Below are 20,764 nucleotides of genomic sequence, written 5' to 3'. Positions count from 1 at the left end.
GAAGGACCACCTCCAAGGGTGAGAGAGGAATTAATTCTTCGTAGCCATTCAGCATTTGGCCTCTCTACTGAGGCTCTCAACAAGAGGGAGCCAATTAATGCAAATTAATTGTGGTAATGGCTTTTGTGATGTGGAACTAGGAACTGGATCAAGACCACCAAATTTATTTCACACGAGCCAGTAAACAGCCTTAAAATGGAAAGAGCTTTTCATTCTCTCATGAGCTGGATTAAATCCAGTGACCTGGAGGTGAAAGGTGTTAGAGCCCAATGTCCTAAGCCACATAGTCCTCTTATATTTGTATCAAAATTCTTTAGAAGTATTTTATGAAAGACTAAAAACATCAATTATCTCCATGGCTCTGAGAAGAGGAATGGAAGAAAACTGCTAAATGCAGCAAGTTACAATAGGGTTTCTTTTCCTTATTTCAGGAACAGTGCTGCTCTCTACAAGGGCTGTGTGTGAGATGGTGCAAGTTGTGTTACAAGACCTAAATACAACACTTCTTTTTTTATTTACAATGGCTGAAATTATCTAATGCCATAAAAGAACACTGTGTACTCTATTTGTATCTGGTTACTCTGTGACATTTTGCTAAAGGAAGTAAAATCTGAACAGATGCAGAGAATCAGGAAAATCTCTCTTGGCAGAGTAGGCTAGAACGTGCTTAATTCAGTGAGCCTAAGAAAAAGGGGGCACAGAGGGAATATGTAGGGTCACTGTCTATGAATACACTGATGGGTAAAGACTAGAGAAGGACCATTTAAGCTTATAGATAGGGCTGGCACTGAGCCCATAGACGGAAACTGGACATGAATGTATTTAGGATGGAAACTAGAAGATGACTTCCAGCCAGAAGAATGTGATTTTCAACAGGACCGATGGTGGCAATGTTCTAACCTGAGTTAAAGAAGCAGCTTAGTACATCTCTGAAAAGACCTGGTTGCCTCTGGCAGGAATATGAGCAATCTGAAGATGGCTTGAAACAACATCTAGAGAAATTTGAAATAACACTTCTCTGTATTGATCCGAAATATCTTCCTAATTCAAGTTGTTAGAAAAGTTTAGAAACTAGTCCTTTCTTCTACAGAAAAAGGATATTGCTTCCTATTCTTTATCTTATTTATTTGTAGCTGGGAGTCTCCTTTTTTTTTTTTTCCCCCATCTAAAATTCTTCTTCTTTTCTCAACTTCATAATAGTAGGTCACAATAGTATATGTAGGTTTAGAGTGTAAAATAAATGTTTACCTTTTTTCCTGATTTTCCCTGAATTCTCTTTCTTAATTAGAGACCGTGACTACCACCTAAAGACCTACAAATCAGTGATCCCTGCAAGTAAACTAGTGGATTGGCTTATTGCACAGGTAAGAAAATTCTAAGATACTGCTGTCTTTGACAAGTAGCTTAATTTTTCAGTTCCATTTAAAAGTAAATAAAACACATTTATCTAGAGAACATAATTAAACATATTCTGATTCTTTGAACTTAAAATGTTATACTTTCTGTTATTGTTCATTTGGTGAAAACTTATTATTTGGCAGCATAAAGAGGAAGAAAGTCCTTTGCTAGCCCTAGGAGTGGCGAACTGGCTGTTCTCGGGGATCTTTTCTATTTGTTGTGATTTTCTGAAGACATTTAAAGCAATGTTGATCTCATTTAATCTTGTATAGATGTGGTACAATTTTATTGAAAAATTAATCTAGAGTTTTACACCAACAACTACACCATTGTCTTTAGGAATTGTAGTTGCCCCACATTTGCCTTGTAATTACGGAGAAGAGCCTGTAGCTTGGGAAATTAAAAATTTAGCTTTGATAGTCTAAAGCAATCTAAAGGGAGAGTGTGCCATTGTGCTCACTATCATAGACTCAAATGCACATTCTGGTTTTGTCTTAAATTATGGTCTGGTTCACAGTCACATTAAGTCCTATACTGCCAAAATAACATAAAGGGAGGCTAGTTTGAATGAGAATCAAGCCTGACAAGCAGGGATGTTGTCCTTCAGAAATGTTTCCTGCAATTGCATTTGACATCCTCCTACATTAATAAGTTTGATATGATTTAAGGTTATTCTGTGCCAAATAACTGGATGAGAATGGAGTAGTCAATTGTTTTCCTGTTAAGAGCATAGAGGAGAGCAAGGGTATTAGTACTGAGGTTGTCATATCAGTTACATGTGATTTAATGGGGTCTTATTTATGGAAAGCTGAGGGGAAAAAAAAAGTCTGCTTTGGCCAAAGAAGAGAGATGTAATCAGGCTAATCCGGCCAATATAATAGTTAATCATAGAGCTGTAGGCAGACGGACTCAGATAGCAAGGTAAAACATCAGCTCGTGGTCTGGAAAAGGTAGCCCATTTCCTTCCCCATTTTTCTTCATTCTGGTAGGTAAATCTGGCTGTTAGTTCTCCTGTTTACTGAACTTTACATTAAGATGGAACCAGAATGTACTAAAGCCAGATATGGAGATACAGAAGGCTCTGTAATTTATATTGTGTATATGTATGCATACATACATGTAAACAGATGCAAAGATGAGGGAAATTTTTTCTGTGCTCAGTTGAAGGGGAACATTGTTAAACATTTAAATCACTGTCTATGACTTAGATGAATTCCTGTCTATGTGGCTAAATCAATCTTTGCTCGTAGATCCTTACAAAGAGTCATTTTCATGGGGGTTCACTTGGAATTTTCATACTAGATTGAAGTATTTTCTAGCAACCATTCATACTTTGGCCATATTAGCTAACGAGATTTTAGTGGGAGCTAATAAACACTCAGCTTTTTGCAGAGTAGTGCATTTATTTAACTGCTCAAATATCTACCTTTCAGTTTAACTTTAGGCATCTGTTCTTGAAAATCTTGGGGGTGGTGTCTGGTCTGATAACTACCTGTTATATTTCTGTTTCTGAGAATCAGTTTGCATCATGACTTTAGTTTAGAACTAGTGCACAAAAAAAAAGTGAGGACTATTGTTTCTGTTAGATTTAGTGGCATAGGGATGACTGTCTTGAAGGATAGTCTCTCTTATTTCTGTTTGCAATTTAGACTATAAATGCCAGTGGGAGCCCTCCCTAATGAGAAAGCTGGTTTTCATTTCCTTGACCTGTACAAATATTCGTAAGACTGAACAGAGCAAAAGAGTAAGAACTTTTTTTATAATCAAACAGCATCAACTGTATTTTGTACCCTGATCCTCCTACCTGGAAATTGTTGGCTATTATAATTCTGACAAGAGATAAGTTGGGTCGTCAACGAGGCTTAATCTTGTGTGCATTTGAACAGTTGTATTCAAATGTGATGTATGTTATTATCTCCTATGTATTGTGTGCGCTCAGAGTCCGGGAATGGATGGGCATTAAGAGCTGTATTATTAGATGTGCAGTGCATTTGTGGCTCTGTAGACATCAGGGGTCTGCAGGAGCTGAGCATCTCTGCCTGTCAGGTTTATTGATAAGTGCCCTGTGATATGCTAGCACGGATTATTCGCTACGAGGGAGTTTTTGCATGTGAGAGAGAATGGTCAAGGGATTTCCTAATGACTTGGAGGTTTAATGCTGACTTTGCTTGATGTCTTTTTACTGTTTATAGCTCTTCAGAATAGTTGGATCTTACTGCAGTTCTCCCTGTAGTATGTCTTAGGCAAGTTGTGCATGAGACACTAAAATAAAGCACTAAGTATGATGGTGGAGAGAAGCACATATGAGCGTAAGTGCTAACTGGAGATGGAAGTGTTTATGCCTCTTCTAGAGGCACAAAGTCAAATCCTGGAAAAAGTAATGCTGCATTAGAGTTCTCCGTAGGCATTACTTTAGTGACCCTTTGAATGTAACAGAGAAATGGTTTCAGCAGTCAGAGCCTCAAAGGAGAAATATCTGATCTATATCCATGGATTTAGACTGAAAGTGTCTGTGAATTATAGTATGGTCCCTATATATATTTAGGGATAATCCTTGAAGGGAAGAGGCTCATTCTTTCATTGATTTTGGACCTTTTTAACTTCATTTTACAACCTAATTTTTCTCCCACTGCCGGTAGGCTGAGAACAAAGAGGAACACAGACTTCACTTATAAATGTCAGAGGTCTTGTACTTCACAGAATCTTAGGTGCTACTGAGGGTGCACTAAAAGGCTGCACTGCCACGAAAACAGTACTTTTGTCATCTGGCTGAAGATTTATATCCAGACCTCCAGAAATGATCTGTGATAAAACACTACCAGTTGAATCCCCAGTCCTAGGTCTAAGAAACTTAAAATGGCAATTTTGTAAAAGGTAGAAAGAAAGTAAAGGGACAAATGCAAAGTAGAAACCTGCTGGTAAGATTCTTTAGCTCTTTTGCTCCAGTGGCTCTCTTATCTCTTTCCGTTCATCCATCCATCCATCCACCCATCCATCCATCCCCTCTTTCTATTGCAGTATATATTGCACCTCTGTGCATTGCATTACCTTAGGCTTCTTTCTCACTTGGAAGGAGCACTTCATAATCTTAAAACTCTCCTTTTCCATGATATCAGCAAAATATTTAAAAGTGGTTTAGTTGCTGTTCTTAACTTATCTGTGTTCATCTGCTTTCTTTTCTCCTACATGTGGGTTGTAAACAATCTAGGTCAGAAACCATCTTAATTGCTGGGCTTATGCATCTCAAAGCAATCAGCCATGGACCACGATTAGGGCTTTAGGCATCACATCCTTACCAGAACTAGACAACAATAATAATAATAGTAATGGTGGCAATAGTAATAGTAATAACAATAGTGTGCTCTGGACATGATTCTTCAGTGTGGTACTGACTGTAAACTGTTTCTATAATTCTGCTGACTCAAATTCAGTGATTGTCTTCGAATAAACCTAAATTATCTTGTCAAAACTAATGTATCTAGTTTCACATCCAATTTCTGTATGAAAACGTTATGAGAGACACATTCTGTCAAGATTGTTGATTGTAAGTGGTTCTTTTTTCTTAAGATTTCTGTTACTGCTTTCATTGTATTTGGACAAATTGCTACATAACATTTAGAAGTACTTACAGGTGAACTGAAATGTTCTATTTTAAGTTATATTTTATAATTAGAGAATGTTGTTTTGCTAGGGGAATGTTTTGAGGCCAAGTTAACATCATCACGAGTAGCCAAGTCTGGTTTAGAGCCTTCCTACACAAAGATTTTGTTGCCTAAAACAAAAGTAGATTACTTAAAGGTTAAAAGAGTAACATTAGAAGGCATTTCTCCTCCAGTTTATTTACAATTGAAAGAATAAATTAGATTTTTAAGTCCCAGCCTCTGTAAAATAAACTACCCGTTTATCCCATAAAGTAACACAAAGTGAGTGTTGAGAATTGTCTCATGACAGGATGTTGAAAATGAGGAAAGACTTACGAAGGTTTTAAATTAGTTTATAGTAAAAGTTAAACTTCAGGTTTATTAAAGCCCTTTTCTTGGCTTTCCTCGTGTGATTACATAATCATGCAGTTCCTCCAGAACTGCCTCGGTCTTTTTCCTACCAAGGCAACAGTATTTAGTTCTTAATTTGTAAATGTCATGCCTTTTTTTTTCCTCTCAGAAAGGCTCTTCAAGAGCCAGTAGTGCTGCTGATTGGCAAGAGCTGATCCCGTTTTATCCTGTATTTAAAAAGTATCTTTACACCATAGCGATGTTCTTTGCCAGTATTTGCCTGGCAAATCGCTACTGCTCTTCTTAGTAGGACTTGAGGTAGGACGGATGTTGTGCTGACAAGATCAGAGGGCTCTCGGTCTGCAAGCTGGTTTGCTTTTAACAAAGTCAGTACGCTACTCTGCTGCTGCTGCTAGAGCTTCAGAATATCTAGTTCTCCAGATGGAGGGGAAACAAGAAGGTGTAATACTTGGGCAGGACACAGCTTCTAACTTAGCAGGACTGAAAGTAATATGCTGAAGCTGCTCCTCTGCCAAAGCAGCAGGTCCCCTACCCGCTGGAATGAGCTGACCAACTGCTCTTAGTGAGATAGCAGATCCCAGGTTCTCTTGTGCCCGTCTGGGACTGGAAAGCAGGTAATCTTGCATCAAGTGACCAGTGTTAACAATGGTTTTCATCTGATGTTTACCAGCACTATTTAGAACTCTTATGTCTGCCTAAAAGGTACAACCAGCTTGTTTGTAAAGGCTTCCCTTGTGGCTGCAAATTAGCAGATATGTAGAGAAAACTAGGCATTTCTTGTATTTAACTGAATTGTAGATGCAGAACTTAATGCTGCCATTTCAGGTACATTTGTAAATTTGCAAGTCACGTTTGGAACCTATTTTGAAATATTACACTCAGGGCTTCAGGTTGTGAGAAACTGAAGCCTTTGTTGGTAGCTCTGCCGCGTAAGAAAAGAATGCCACTGCAGTTTTAACCAGTCTGACCTTTGGAGTTCGCATAGACTGGGTTTACTCACATTTTTCTCCCTTTGGTTGAATATAGATAAGATCTCTCAACTTCTCTCTAAGAATGAGTTTTATTGTCTGTGGCTAATGGGTCCTGAAGTCTGACACTATGATTGCAAATAAGAAGTCGTTACATTGAGATAATATTATGTCGCCTTGTGGGTTAAACAGCTACTTTCCAAAATCCTGGTCTTTGTCCTCCTAGTTCCTGTAGGAGGCAAGAGCTGCTATATATAGGAATGAATGGGATTTGGGCAACGGGGTAGCTATTTTAATTTCTTGCTATTGTTCCCTACAAAGAGCATCCTGCTAATTTCAGAGCCACAAGCTATGCGGTGGGGAAGGGGAATAATTTAGCTTAGGAAGTTGTCTGAGATGTAATATTTATCCTCTTGTTTCTAGGGAGACTGTCAGACTCGGGAGGAAGCTGTCGCACTGGGTGTTGGACTCTGCAATAATGGCTTCATGCATCATGGTAATGCATCGATATTACTTCCCACAGCCAATTAAAGGAGCTCTTACTTCAGTCAGATTAGCTGACTGTATGAAAATCCCTTTTCTATAGGCTGTGCCATACACGCTGACATGTATACAATTGCAGGCATCCCAGCAGGTCCTTCTAAAAAGCAGTCTTCCAGCTTACACAAAATGTCTAAGCCTGGTACCTTCCCAAGTGAATCCCCTTGCTAATAGTGACAATGAGCCGTACAGCAATTAGACAAGCTAGAAGGGGAGCGTTTTTCCCCTGCATCTCTTACAGAGCCATCAGACCAATGCACAAGCCAAGTACTGTCCTGAAATATCACCAAGAAATGTCAGGTACAATGTAAAATTGCCTACTTCTTGCCTCTTGGACAACAAGTACAATCCTCAGTGCTGAATCTCTGAAGCTTCCAAACCTGACGTGCCAAATTGCCAAGTTAGACGTCAGCCATCCTCAGTGATGCTGCTGCTAAACTGGGAAAGTAAACAAACCACATCTGTATCAGTATCAAATAGCACATACAAAGTTCTAAAAGTAAAACATCGTTTGTCCAATGAAACATGCAGTTTTAGTCATAAATAACATTTGTTTTCCATATTTTGAGTAGGGTTTTTGAGAGCAGATTATTGTAAATAACTAATAGAGAATTTGCATAGTACTTGGTAAGAATGTAAGAATAATTGTTTTTCTTTGAAGAATTTGATCTGTTTAGAGCCCGTGTGAACTTTTGGCATTCATAGCATCCTTTGGCAAGGAGTTCCTTTGCACAAGTACATGTTGAATGAAGAAGTTGTTCCTTAGATTTTAAAATTGTCACTTACTGCTTTTATTTGAAGCCCCCAGGTCTCGTATTTGAAAACGTGGTGAAGAACTTTGTCACGCCTTCCAGAATTTTATAGATCTCATTTCCCTCTCAATTCCTTTTTAGGTTGAAAAGCCTTAGTCTATTTAGCCATCTCACTTACCTTTGAACAGACATTTTACCCCTCTTTTCTCCTTTTATGGTTTTACTGTATTAATTTTGACATGGGAAAGGAGCATAAAGTATTGAGTAGCATCTTTCTTCCAAGAGGATCTCCTGCATTTTATATGCATTCTACGTGCCAGGGGGGTCAAACATCATGTCACGAGCTACTGTGCACTGTGAAGAAAAGTATGTCCCTAAAATACAGTAGTAGCTTAAAAATACAGAGCTGAATAGCTGGGGTAGGGATGCATCTGGTCTTTGTTCTGTAAAGACTGGGGAAATGTTTAGGATTTCCTTTAACTTTCTTTTTTGTTTCTCTCTTTCTTTCTCTGTGTAAATGCATGTATGTATTTCATATATATTGTTTCCAGTCCTGGAGAAAAGTGAATTTAAGGATGAATCCTTATATTTCCGCTTTTATGCTGATGAGGAGATGGAAGGCACCAGTTCCAAGAGCAAACAATTACGTAATGACTTCAAGCTTGTGGAAAACATCCTGGCAAAGAGTCTTCTGGTAAGAAATATGTTAATGTAAACCTTGATGTTTCTGTGAAACTGATATTGTTTTATGCTAGAGGAGAATGAGAAGGAAAATTATAACAGTAGAATTGAAATTGAATAGGCTTTTCTTCACTGCATAAATACTAATTCTTGAGCTACTTCACTGTAGCGCTCCAAATCCTGTAGCTCTGGCTTTTCTAGCTGGGCAGACCACATAGCTTATTCTGTGTCGCAAGGGAAATCTGTAAGTTGCAGGGTCCCTTCTCTAGCCTGTGACCGTCCTGCACTACCTGGGAGCTTTGGATTCACAGCTCACGCACGCACGTACGCACGCACGCACGCACGCATGCACACAAGTTCCTGCCTATTTCTGATAGGTCTCAAGAAAAGAGGAGACTCGGAGATACGACCGTTTCATCCAGTTCACAGCCCAGCCCCTTTCTGTTCCCATGAGGCCCTTGAGAGAGTCTGGAAGTGAGCTGGGAGCTGGAGATGTTGTTTTAGCAGGCACCATATGTTTCTTGAGTTCACTGAGCAGGCACCACAGTGTTGGTGTGGTGGAGGAGAAAAGTAATGGGCACTGCTATCTTGGGAAAGCTCTGCCATCAGGTTTAAACACAGTTTAAGTTTAAACACAGTTTAAACAGCCTTATATATGAGATAGATTCAGATGCAGGTTAAAAGACCGATAAGAACACAGATATTTCGGGACATCATTGTCTAAGTGATATGAATATGCCCTGCATGACTGGATCAAGTATCAGCTTTACTTTGTTTATGGAAACCATTTTCCAAAAAATACTGTTCTTTACGTTCATGCTTTTGCAACATTACTGTTATCTCCAGATTCCCACCTCACTAAATGCCATCACATTCCTTACTGCACTGGGATTATTCTAACGCTGTTTGGACTTGGTAGTTGGACTGGTGCAAACTCTTTGTTCTGAGATCCTTGTTTACTGCCAGCGGCTCCAGGCCCATCCTTTTCTCCCTTCGACCACTGGCAGAGTGCAGGAGCAGGATAAAAACTTGGGTCAGAAACTACAAAAGCAGAATTGCTGGAAAAGATCCAGAGGTCCATTATATGGGAAAATTTTTCCTGTGGTTCACACAAACTTCACTGTCTCGCTGTTGTCTTGTCTCCCAGGAAACCAATCTGTGTTTGTCTGAATGGCCAGAAGTAATATTTAAAGCACCATGGTCCCTCAGAATTATTCCTCTATGCATCCAGTGCCAGAGACTGGAGTGTCAGGTTATGATTATCCTCATGGAGAGATGTTGGGTAAAGGGAAGCAGCTAAAAGGTGGTGCACTTCGTGGGGTTTTTGTAATTGTGATTTGCAAGGACTCAGAGATCAGTTTGATCGAAGTTGGTGGGAACTGCCATTGTTCAGGTATTTTTAATTTTCCACCTTATCAAGACAAGACAGTTTGAGGAAACAGATTGACTAGTCTCTTCCACTTTTTTTTCTGTCAGTTCAAGGCACTTCTGTTAAAATGCCAAAACTCACAACGGTAATATGTTAGCTGTGAAAAGAGGGCTTAAGTTCTTTGATTCTGTTTTCTGTTAATGTAATAATCATTTATTAGTATTCACTAAAGAGAACAAACAAGCAAACCTCGCCCATGGACTGTTTACTAGTGATTAATCATAATCCCTAATTGGTCCTTCCAGTCACTCCATAATTTGGTAACTGAAATGTTTGCAACAGGAATAATTTTAATAGTACTATTATTGTAGTTCTGAAGCGCTTCAGTCAGCCTCTGTCAAAATACAGTCCCATCTCAAAAAGTAAACAATCTGAAATGAATAGCACATGCTGAATAAGAAATCTCCTACTTAGAGGGCACAGATTTTTGTCAAACGAGTATTAGTCATGCGAAAGTTATGAGTTGCCCTCATTTTCACAAATAAATTAGCAGTCCCCTGAATGTTTGTAAAGAAGATCCCACAAATAGCAGTGCAGTAAATGCATTACACTTATCCACAAAAAATTTGTGTCTGACTTCTGTGTTATTCTGTGCTTAGCAATTACGAGCAGCTGGAATCCTGAGGCTTTGCTGTCTGTGGAACATTCACTACTTGCCTCTTTACACTCGTGATAGGGCATTGATCCTTCCCATCCCCCGATCCCACCATAGGAAGTTTAATGGAATTTCCTCAGCACTGGCTTTTGAAACATGCTTTGCTACTGCCATGAAATCCTAGCTGTTTAATGGACAGCTTCCCCCACCCCCTTCATCTAAGTTTGCTCTATCACAGGAGACCTTGCCCTTGAAAACAGAAAACAACAGAAGCTTTGGCAAATATATCATTAGAAATGCCAAGGAAAAAAGTGCTTTCGGTCTGAAAAAATGCACTTAAAACAAAATTTAATACTCGTTTATTTGTGCAATTGTTTCTCATTGAAGGACATAAATCTTGAGAAACTGAAAAAATATACAACATTCTTTGCATAGTTGAAGGGAATTTGGATTTTGGATTGACTCCAAGCATTGTGACTTGGTTACCACAGTGTGCTGTTAACTTGTGATCAGCACCTCTAGTTGTTAGCCCAAGCCAGCCACAACAGAAATTAGAGCCGGTAGCTTGGAGCTGAATATCGGAGAAGGATAGTTGCCTGTAAAGATGGGCCTCCATCGAAGTTGCCTAACAGGTTTAATGCCCACACAATGCTAGATTCCCCAGAAGACTCTAGTGTATAACTTATCTGATCTCAAAAGAAAAGCATCTCCAGTGATTTATAAAGATGATGCTTGTGTACGTTGTATGTAGCATTCTCAAAACTGTCATGCTGGACTGGAGATCCGGACTGTAATTCTAAACCTCATCAACTTTCCAGACCTGTGATATCTCCTACATTCCTCCAGGGTATCCCATATTTCTTATTCTCAGTAGTGTGTTGCAGTAGTTGCAGGAGAGCGCAGTTGCCGTGTCCCGCTGCAGCGCACAGCCAGGGCTGTGGCAGGTCCTGGGGCTCAGCTCAGGCAGGGGCCTGAGTACTGTAGCATATGCAATGAAAGCCAATGGTTTGCGCACAGAAGTCAGGGCTGCCTGGGTTTTAAAAGTCCACAGGACTTTGCTACTGCTGTGACATCTAGAATCAGCTTTGAAAATGAAAGCGTCCTTATGATTCAGCGCTTCGATGCCAAGTTTTTAGATAATAGGTAGTATTATCATGTGAGTTCATGTCTTCTCTGTTTTAAACCAGCTAATCCAATAAACATAGCATTCACCTTAAAATTCTTATAAAACTATAGAACACATTTCTCCTATTCTAACTATGAATAAATAGTAGTAATTTGTATTACTCAAATAAAGCCATACTTGGTCCTTAATAAAAATATCTTCCATCTTTAATCATTCCAGGAGAATTATTTTTGTGTGTTGTGCTAATATAAAATGACCTAATTCTGCAAAATTCCAGCAGAGAGAGAGCAAAATAGAGATTTCCCTTTGTTCTTCATTACACTGGTGTACCACAGTCTGTTGTAGCTTGAGAATTCAAATCATTGATTTAAAACACCCCTGGGAAGAGAGCCACTAATAAGAGCGCATCCTCTAGAGATTTCTGATCTCCCAAGGAGACAGGCTGGCAAGTCAGTAACAAGAGGCATCCATCATCCAGGTGTAGGTGGCCAAATAAGGGCTTTGAGTGGATTTGGATACTGAAAATTACAGTGAACTCAGAAGTGAAAACATCCTTTAGGCTGTAAATCTTTCACTGTTCAGAATAAACAGTTCGATTTCAGTGCTCCATTTCAGAGCTCACAAACCAGAAGAAACTTCGAGTCATTTTGTATATATTAAGCCTATTTTGCTGCTGTGGCAAAACATACCTTTAAGGATAATAGCCGTAGGGATGGCTTAGATTTTGGCGCTTCTCATTGGAAAGAAATGTTGTCATTTCCAATTTTGTTTTAGTGCCCCAGAGCTTTGGACTTTTGAAAGGCTGGAGAAACTGGAGCAACCTGGGAGATGAGGTGGCAGGAAAATAGCTCTCTTCAAATGAATGCTGCTGAGGGCCACAGAAACCTCATCAGTTTTGTGAAGCATTCAGGCTTGACATTATCTGATAAGTCACTGCTCCTTAAGAAATTCTTAACCAAGTCAGACTGTTCAAGTGTGTCCAACAGAGAAGAGTTCATGGTGGAGACCTGTAGGGAAGGCTGTGAGAGAAGGCTGTGCATCCTGGCCCCCGGTTTAGGAAACGGTGCTTGATCTGCCTATGCTGTCTCTGCTGCTGCTGATGTCCCCAGGAGTGTAGGCCGAGAGTTCCTGCTTCTGCATGAACAGTAGGAGCAGCCTGGGGAGGCTGCCAAGAGTGAAATAGATCCAGTTCCTTCACCTCCTTCACTGGGGGAATCTTGGTGCCCAACCCAAGGCCCTTTGTGTGTATGCAGTTGGAGGGATCAGCAAGCATGGTGGGTAAACCGGACGCTATACCCTCTACATTAAAGTCGTGCTCTCATGACGTTAGCATGATGCAATGCTGGAAGCTACCCCGTAGCTGAGCATCAGGCTACTTCATTCTCCTGGAAATCTGTCAAATCTTCCTTCATAGACACTGAGCATCCCCATGCCACAAGCGTTTTCTGACTCCATAATCATCCTTGTACAGGAAAGGGGGAGAAATGGAGAGGGACCACACGGGCATCGTGACCCACATGCCAGAAATGCTTCATGAATGTAACAGATAGAGGTGTAATAGGCCATTCTTTGCATAGCTTTTCTTCTCCCCACTCTCCCCCCACCCATCTCTGCCAAAATTCTCTTTGAATATGTTCAGACTACATTTGCCCTCTGGTTTTGATTAAACATGCTTATTTCTCATATGGTCTCATTTTTTAACGTGGTTGTCTTTCAAGATTGAACAGCTGCTGCCTTACATTCAAACAACTGATTGGATTTCAGGGGCACAGAAATAATTCTTGTAGATAGCAAGTTAGTTAATTGCTTTGGACTCCTTAGGGATGAATGCTGTTCAGCTGTGGCATTGCAAGGTATTACTACTTTATAATAAAGAATGAATCATAGCCTTCTCCAAGTATTGCATCTGGAATATTATCCATAGTCTACCTTTTCATAAGAGAGTGTCCCCAGTACAGGAGCATCGGTATACAGAATGTGAGATTTCTTTCTTTACAACATGGTGATAAAGTTCCTGATGTTGATGCACTTGGGATTTCTTAAAAGTATTTTCGTTCTTTGCTTTCAAACAATACGTTTTTGCAGTACTAATGAACAGAGAAAGGTAGGTTATTAAAAATCATAGCATATAAAAGATCTTTGTGCATCTAATGGTAGCTGCACCCAAAAGATCACATAAGTTTGTGTAGCTGCTGGCTTCCTAAGTTTGGCAAATCAAAGCCCCCAAATTTTTAAATATCTTTTCACATATGCTATCAAAATCCAACGAAAGAAGCTGAACAGTCCCTTCAAATGTAAAATGAGAATTGAATGGGAGAGCTATCCTAGAAATTTTCTATTTAATCCCAAATGTGAAGAGAAAAAAGTACATACTGTGTTGGGCTGAAACTCATTACACTTGCCATGCTAAAAATCGAACCAGTGATATACCCAGTTTTCTAAGCTGTCCTTTTATTAAACATGCATAAATAACATTGCTTCTGAAAATATTTTGTTAGAAATATCCAAGAATGGCAAACTTAACTTTCAGTCTTTTTACTTTCCTGTCCATCATTTAATCTGAACATCATCTGATGAGGATTTTTTCCCTGCAGATATATTATGCCATGCGTTATTTTAACATGGCTGTATGGCTCCTGCAGGAAAGGATGTTTCTATTTCTTTAATTTTTTTCTAAGGTGAATTCCTGTAAAACGACAAAGCTTATAGGCCGATGACATTGACTTCAATAGAAAAAGGACAGTTTTTTAAAATAGTGCAGGAATCATCAGAATCAAGGAAATAATTCTCAGTAATTTTTTCCCAGTGGCATGCTAGATTATAGATAACTTTATTTTTCCTTTTAACTCAATTCTAATTTAGCAGATGGTTCTTAAATGTGTAGTGTTTGCTCAAATGCAAGATGTTTATCTGGTAGAATTTCCACTTGTCCATTTACCAGTGGCCAGGCTTGCTTCATTCTTTTAAAATGGGAAGTGAGTTGTTAAGCTTTTTTTCATTGTTAATAAACCACTAGAAAAGGATGAGTGAAACGTATATTTGCCATGATTGATATGATTTTAAGAAATATTTATAAGTCAGGTCTGTGTGACCTCTTGTGCAAACAAGAGGAAGCAGATTCTCGGGAGCAAGAGCTACCAAGTCTTCTGGCAACCAGAAAAGGAGCAAACGGAGCACATGACATGAGCCTTGTATTTTTTCCCTAACACAAAGCTCATGGGCCTGTTCTCTGGAGGAGGGACCTAGAGATGCCAGAAATTGTTCCCTCACTGGTCATACAGAATTTTAGCCAGCAGACCAGCTATTATGATGTAATTTATATAGTGTGTAGTATTATCTATAAGAAATAGGCCTGAGATCCCCAATTTATCTGAAACTGATAGCTAAGAAGCACTCATAGATTGTTCATTATGTGGGACGTATTTTAAAAAAATAAATAAATGACTACAGTTTGATCTGTAAGTATATTCACCAATGGAAAATATTGAATAGTGATGAATTCCATAACCTAAAAGTGAAAGATCTAATGAAGAATGAAGGGCTAGAAGTTAAAACCAAATGCAGTTTCTAATAGAAGAGTTGATTAACCATTGGAACAAACTCTTAAGGGCGGGAATAGATTCTTCACTTCTTAAAGACTGCAGATCATAACTGGATAACTCTCTGGAAATTCTGCTTTAGTATAGTAAGGGCTCAATGCAGAAATAACTAGATTAAATTTTATGGCTTATGTTATGTAGGAGATCAGACCAAATGACCTAATAGTCTAATAGACCTTTCAACCTTAAGATCTGCAAGTCTATGTCAATCGTGGCTTGCAATGAAAAGTCCAATTTGTCATCTCCGTCCTTCAGCTTTTCAGCTAACTCCATATTTAGGAAGCATTTCCTTGTGCTCTTTTTAAGATTTTACCAGAAGAGGATGACTATGGATTTGACATGGAAGAAAAGAACAAAGCAATCGTGGTGAAGTCCGTTCGACGAGGGTCTTCTGCAGAGGTACGACCTGACATTCATAAATATTTTGGGTTTGATACCTAAGAATATTTCAGTGCTTTGAAAAGGTACAAAGCCATCCTTTTAAGGTCTGTTTCATTTTAAAGGCAGCTAACAGAAAATGGGGTATCTTCTGCAATTCCTGTGGTAATAAACTGTTTCTGTAAATTGCTAAGTGCTTTGGCATCTTTGGGTGACTTGCTGAATATTTTTGATAAGTGATAGGACAGCAGCAGTATCTCTGCGTGATGATGGCGTGCCTCAGGTTCATTAGCAACCTAAATTTGAGGAGGGAGGGAAAGTAACATGGTTTTGCAATAGCAAAGATTTTCAATGAGAAACAGGTTTATTTGAGTGAAAGCTATATTTTCAGATTTCTATTTTTTCCTTAAAAAGCATGCACTCATCTCTCTCTCTGGTATTTTTTAACAGATCTACAGAATATATTTGCTTTGTTTCTTTGAGGCACATAGGTGGCCCAAATGTCATAGGAACTGAGTATTTCATAATCATTTGTTTATCCATACAAAACCCTTGAGTGAATAACACAATGTGATCCTCCAGGTACTGAAATAAGGCACAGACAGACTGAAAGTCTATTTTTTAAAAACTGTTTAGGTGCCTTTTAGCACCTATGAAGGTAAGAGAGGACTAAAGGACTTGTCCAGGGCTTCACAGTAAATTGTGGCACCACACAGACAGTACTTCTAATTAAAAGTCCATTATAGAATTTTTTATTGTCCACATTCATTTGTTGGTCACTGCTGTAGGCTACAGATAACTCCTGGATGACTCACCCAATGGAAACAGCTGAAGAGGACAGACTGATTTTAGCAAGTTGAGAATGTCAAATGGGAAGGAATTTTGAACTGAAGTTTAATATTAGAATTAAATTATTTCAGTATTCCTGATTCTCGTTTGTTTTATAGTCGCCGAAGAAACCGATCAAAATCAACATAGATTGGCCAAAAATTTTATTAATCTAAACCTCCGCTGTAAACCATTGCCTGACAGATAATCCTTCTGCCCTTTCTTTGGCCGGACGCCTGTGGAATATCCTGCAAATCTGTTGTGTTTTAAGACAACAGAAGCACACAATTTTCTGAGGAATCTTTTTCTTGATCTTCCAAGACAAACTATCTGTGACCATAAGCCCATCTTTTCAACTTAATCTTAAAATATTGCTCCAGAAAAGAACTAAATCTGCATCTCTCTGAACCAGAGGGCTGTCAGCTCATTCTGGAAAGACCTGAGGTCCAACAGTAATGCATTTCATTACTTTCTTGGGCTTTTTTAATGGCTTTGTGATACCAGAAAGATATCCAGCATGTAGTTCTGTGTGGCTCAGCAGCTGTAGGCCGTTTAGAGACCCTATGCCTGCTGTCAGTCTTTAGGGACAAAAATTAAGACATGGAGCTTTGCTTCGCAGTGCCCATCACAGTGCATTGCATGCATTAGGACTGTCAGACTTTAGGCCAGAATAAGATTCCAGATACACCGGTTAAGTTGGAACAAATCTATTACTTGCATGGATTTATTCAAGATTAACATATCGGGATTGTGATCTCTTTTTCCTAGCATACCTGGAAAAAAATTGTCATGTGCAGACTGTGGCAGCACACAGCATTGAACTTCATGCATGTGCAACGAGGGTCTTTGGGGTTTTTATTCAAAATCAGAGTTGCCAAGCATTGTTCTTTCTATTATTAGTGTCTTTTTTCTCCTCAAGATTTTTTAGAAACTGTTTTGTGAGCTGTTAGATTTGCCTATGCCAGAAGCAGTTCCCAAACCATTCAAAAGTTGTTAAAAAAAGAATTGCTGGAACATCCAATTCCTTGCTGATGGGGTACTTGCACTGCAGTTTGGGATCTCTTCACCTGACCTGTGTGTTCAGCTTCTCAGTTTTGGCCCTTAGAATAGCGCCCGAGTGGGCACTACTCTCTCCTGCTCCTGAATGACTCTCACCTTTGGGAATTGTCCCCCCATGCTCCTGGCAGCAGCTGCCTGTGACCATTAACACTTGCTCAGCTCGCCTTGATGGAGGGTCGCAAAACATCCCATAGCAGTGGTTGGTTGATGTGGACTGTGGCACATCCCGTGCCTGTTCCAAGTTCATGTGTCTTCAGAAAGGCCTTCAGAAAGTCAATGTCTCCTCAGTTTGCAGCTTATCTTCCTTTCTAACCCAGCTCACTTGCAGGTTAATTGTAGCCGTGCTTATTCCCACAAGTTTCAATCCTGGAGCTGGTTTGTGACTGACACTCTATCAGAAGGAAGCACCAGTGAAAAAAATTATCCTTTTGGGAGGTGTGGTTGCTGTCTTACTCTGAACAGCCAACTGACAAGCAGAGGTCTAGTTTTGAACAGAGCGTGTTCAACGAGCAGCCAGTTGGCCAACGGCCATGCAGATGAACAGCAAATAGCAAGCTGCTGGCATTTCAGAAAAAACAGTGGCCCGGATCCAGACAACTGCAGTGAGTTGTCGTAAGGAGCATCCGTTATTCAGAAGCTCTGTGACACTGTAGGTCCTTACTCTTAAAGATGCATGCTGTCTAATCTTCCTTAGCCTGGGTAGTTATACCCCAGTAGAGCAGCAGATTTTTATTTGAAAGTTGCTAGTTTGTAGGGTTTAATATGTGACTTTGTCCCTCATACATTCATGGATTTGCTATGATTATGTGTGCAGGTAGGTGTACGCACAAGCAATAAGTTAGGAATATAAAGAGGTCATCCGCAGGTAAACTGATTGCAGGTACGCAAAGAGTTTAGCTAATTGCACATACATTAAGTGCATGAGCTACTTTGAGAAAATCAGGCCTAAAACATAATGATTTTGGAAATGTATATAATAATTATTAATTTGTAATGAACTCATCAGTAGGAGTAAATGCAAATAGCAGAAACATTTCCATTGAATTATAAACCAAAGTTTGTCCAATTCTGTCTTAAGTTAAAATCTCTATTGCTATTTTATCCCTGTTATCCATTTTAGAGATTATTTACAAAAAAAGAAAGATGAAAAATGTTATTTCCAGGTACACAAGAGGATGTTGTCCACTGTAGAGAGCTTGAGAATTAAATCAAGGAGAGCACTTTGTAGTTTTTCCTTTTAATACCTTTGATTTGAGAAAAAAAAGTATAGGTTTTTGTAGGTAAACTGCCTTTCAGACCATAAAACGTATTTAAGAAAAGCCAAGCCATGCATAAACATAGTCGGCAGGGTTTTCCAGTCCTACATCTCCAGATTCATTTCTGCAACAGGTCAGATTTCATATGTGGGACTAGTACTGTTCAGACCTCCTTTTTCCAAGTCAAGAAATCTGTCAATGCATTCCAGGCAGAATAAGAAAAGGGTTTGTCACATTTAGAAGAAAGCCCAGCTGCTGGATCCTGAAGTGATTCTAACCTGGGAGGGGTTAATAATTTTTTTTTTTTTCTTTGTAGTCCATTAAAGGGAATTTTATATTTCCGTGATACCCTAACTCCTAATCTAAGTGCTGCTATGTCACATTTTAGCTGGTATCGATCATCAAGAGGTATGTTTAGGGTTATTGTCCAGTGGGCAGAGTAGGGGATCTTGATTCTGTCATCAGATCTGTTTCTGAATTCCTGTGTGACCACGACCTAATAACTAAAGTTAGGTGCAAAAGCTAGAAATTAAAATGAAAATGGTGTGGCTTTTTAGGCTGATGAAGAGCCAGTACTTCACTTAAAGCAGAGACGGGTTTTTATCACCACTTAAAAAAACAGATTACTTATGTGACTAGGTATAGATTGGTTTTGCATGGCTAGTGATTGAAAATGATGTTCTTGGCTCCCTGTGCCTGAGCTGTAAGTTGTGGGAAGTCACACTTCGGTATCTCACTGGATATCGCAGCCAGTCTGTTACAGTCCCCTATTTTTTAGTCCCCTTTTTTTAATATAGTCTCCTTTTTTAGTAGTCCCCTGTTAAAAAAATTGTAGCAGAATAGTACAAAGATATATGTGTATATATGTATATAAGTAATGTGGCATATTTGTACAGATACTGGTGAAATCTCTTTGTTTTCTGTAAATGCAAACAACTTTAAGGGTGACAAATGATTTGATGAACCTACACTGTGTATATAGTATTCCACATGACAATAATCCTAGGAACGTCCCTAAGTAGAGAACAGTTGAACCTTGGAGCCTGAACTTTCAGAGATGCTGCCAATGACCCAAAGTTTTCCGTGGTATTTGTTTCATTTGCAGATGGCTGGCCTGCAGACGGGAAGAAAAATCTATTCCATTAATGAGGACTTAATATTCCTGCGCCCATTTTCAGAAGTGGAAACCATCTTAAACCAGTCCTTCTGCTCACGAAGGCCACTCAGGCTTCTGGTAGCCACCAAATCAAAAGAGTAAGTGCCAAGATGGGCAGGCAGCGAAGATTATCTAGAAATGTCAATTACTAAATATTTCTTCTACAATTTGTAGCGAAAACTCTGTAAACACTTTGCGATGCAGAAGCTGTTCAATAGGAAAACAAATGACAAATGAAAGAGATACAAGAGTCACGGGTTGTTTTCAGTGATGAACCTTGTGCTTCCAGGACAAGTTAGGATGTATTCTCTTTATACTGCAGTTAACTTCCTTGTGCACAAACAGAACTGAATCACAAGGATCGTCATTCTGTCTCAGGTGTGAAGCTTCTCAGACTAATATATGTCCAAGGGAAAGCAATTTCCACCCCATTAAAGCTTGGCTTATTTTTGGATGACTAACAATTTCAGCCCTTACAGTTTTTCACTCCGTTATTGTATCGTATAATGAGGCTTGGCCCTATTAATGTCTTGTGCATTATTAGATTCTGTAATCCCAGAATTTGCCGTACAATTGAATGTCTCAGTGAGCACTTGATGCTAAATTCTAGTCCTGGATGTCTTGTGCAGTCTGTTTTTTTTGATGGAAAAGACCCTCAGCTGGTGTAAGTCAGCAGAGCTGCACTGAAGTTTGCCTAGAAATCAAAGGGAATATAAATACCATAGAAAGTTTCTGTCCTGTGTTATTTGCTTAAAGATGTAAGAAATTGGGAAATGCCGAATTTTAATTAACGAAGAGAATCACCTGCCTTCGAGAATGAAGATGGAGTGGATGATTTCTTCAGGTCTATGTATTTGTTATTTATTGGTAAACTATGCGGGTGCTTTCTGTAATCCAAAACATGTTTGTGAATGCCAGGGAAAGATGCTGTTAGAACTGCCCAGAGCTCTGGCAGCCTAACTTAAAATGCTGCTTTCTCTTCTCCA

General features: G+C 39.2%; 1 protein-coding gene across 3 annotated transcripts in view; it reads left to right on the top strand.

Moving 5' to 3' along the window:
• PREX1 (phosphatidylinositol-3,4,5-trisphosphate dependent Rac exchange factor 1) overlaps nt 1-20,764 on the top strand; it is a 173,093-nt gene that overhangs the window by 124,439 nt on the left and 27,890 nt on the right. For all 3 annotated transcript variants that reach the window (XM_082325613.1, XM_082325612.1, XM_082325611.1), the window contains exons 14-18: nt 1,289-1,364; nt 6,803-6,875; nt 8,223-8,365; nt 15,408-15,500; nt 19,728-19,876. In XM_082325613.1, coding sequence (XP_082181739.1) covers nt 1,289-1,364; nt 6,803-6,875; nt 8,223-8,365; nt 15,408-15,500; nt 19,728-19,876 — 534 coding nt within the window. The remainder of the gene's footprint in view (nt 1-1,288; nt 1,365-6,802; nt 6,876-8,222; nt 8,366-15,407; nt 15,501-19,727; nt 19,877-20,764) is intronic.

This window comes from Platalea leucorodia (genome assembly GCF_965183815.1).
Source record: "Platalea leucorodia genome assembly, chromosome: 13".
Taxonomy (NCBI): Eukaryota; Metazoa; Chordata; class Aves; order Pelecaniformes; family Threskiornithidae; genus Platalea; species Platalea leucorodia.
The sequence above is the reverse complement of the archived record's forward strand: the minus strand, read 5'-3'. Positions and strand labels throughout refer to the sequence as shown.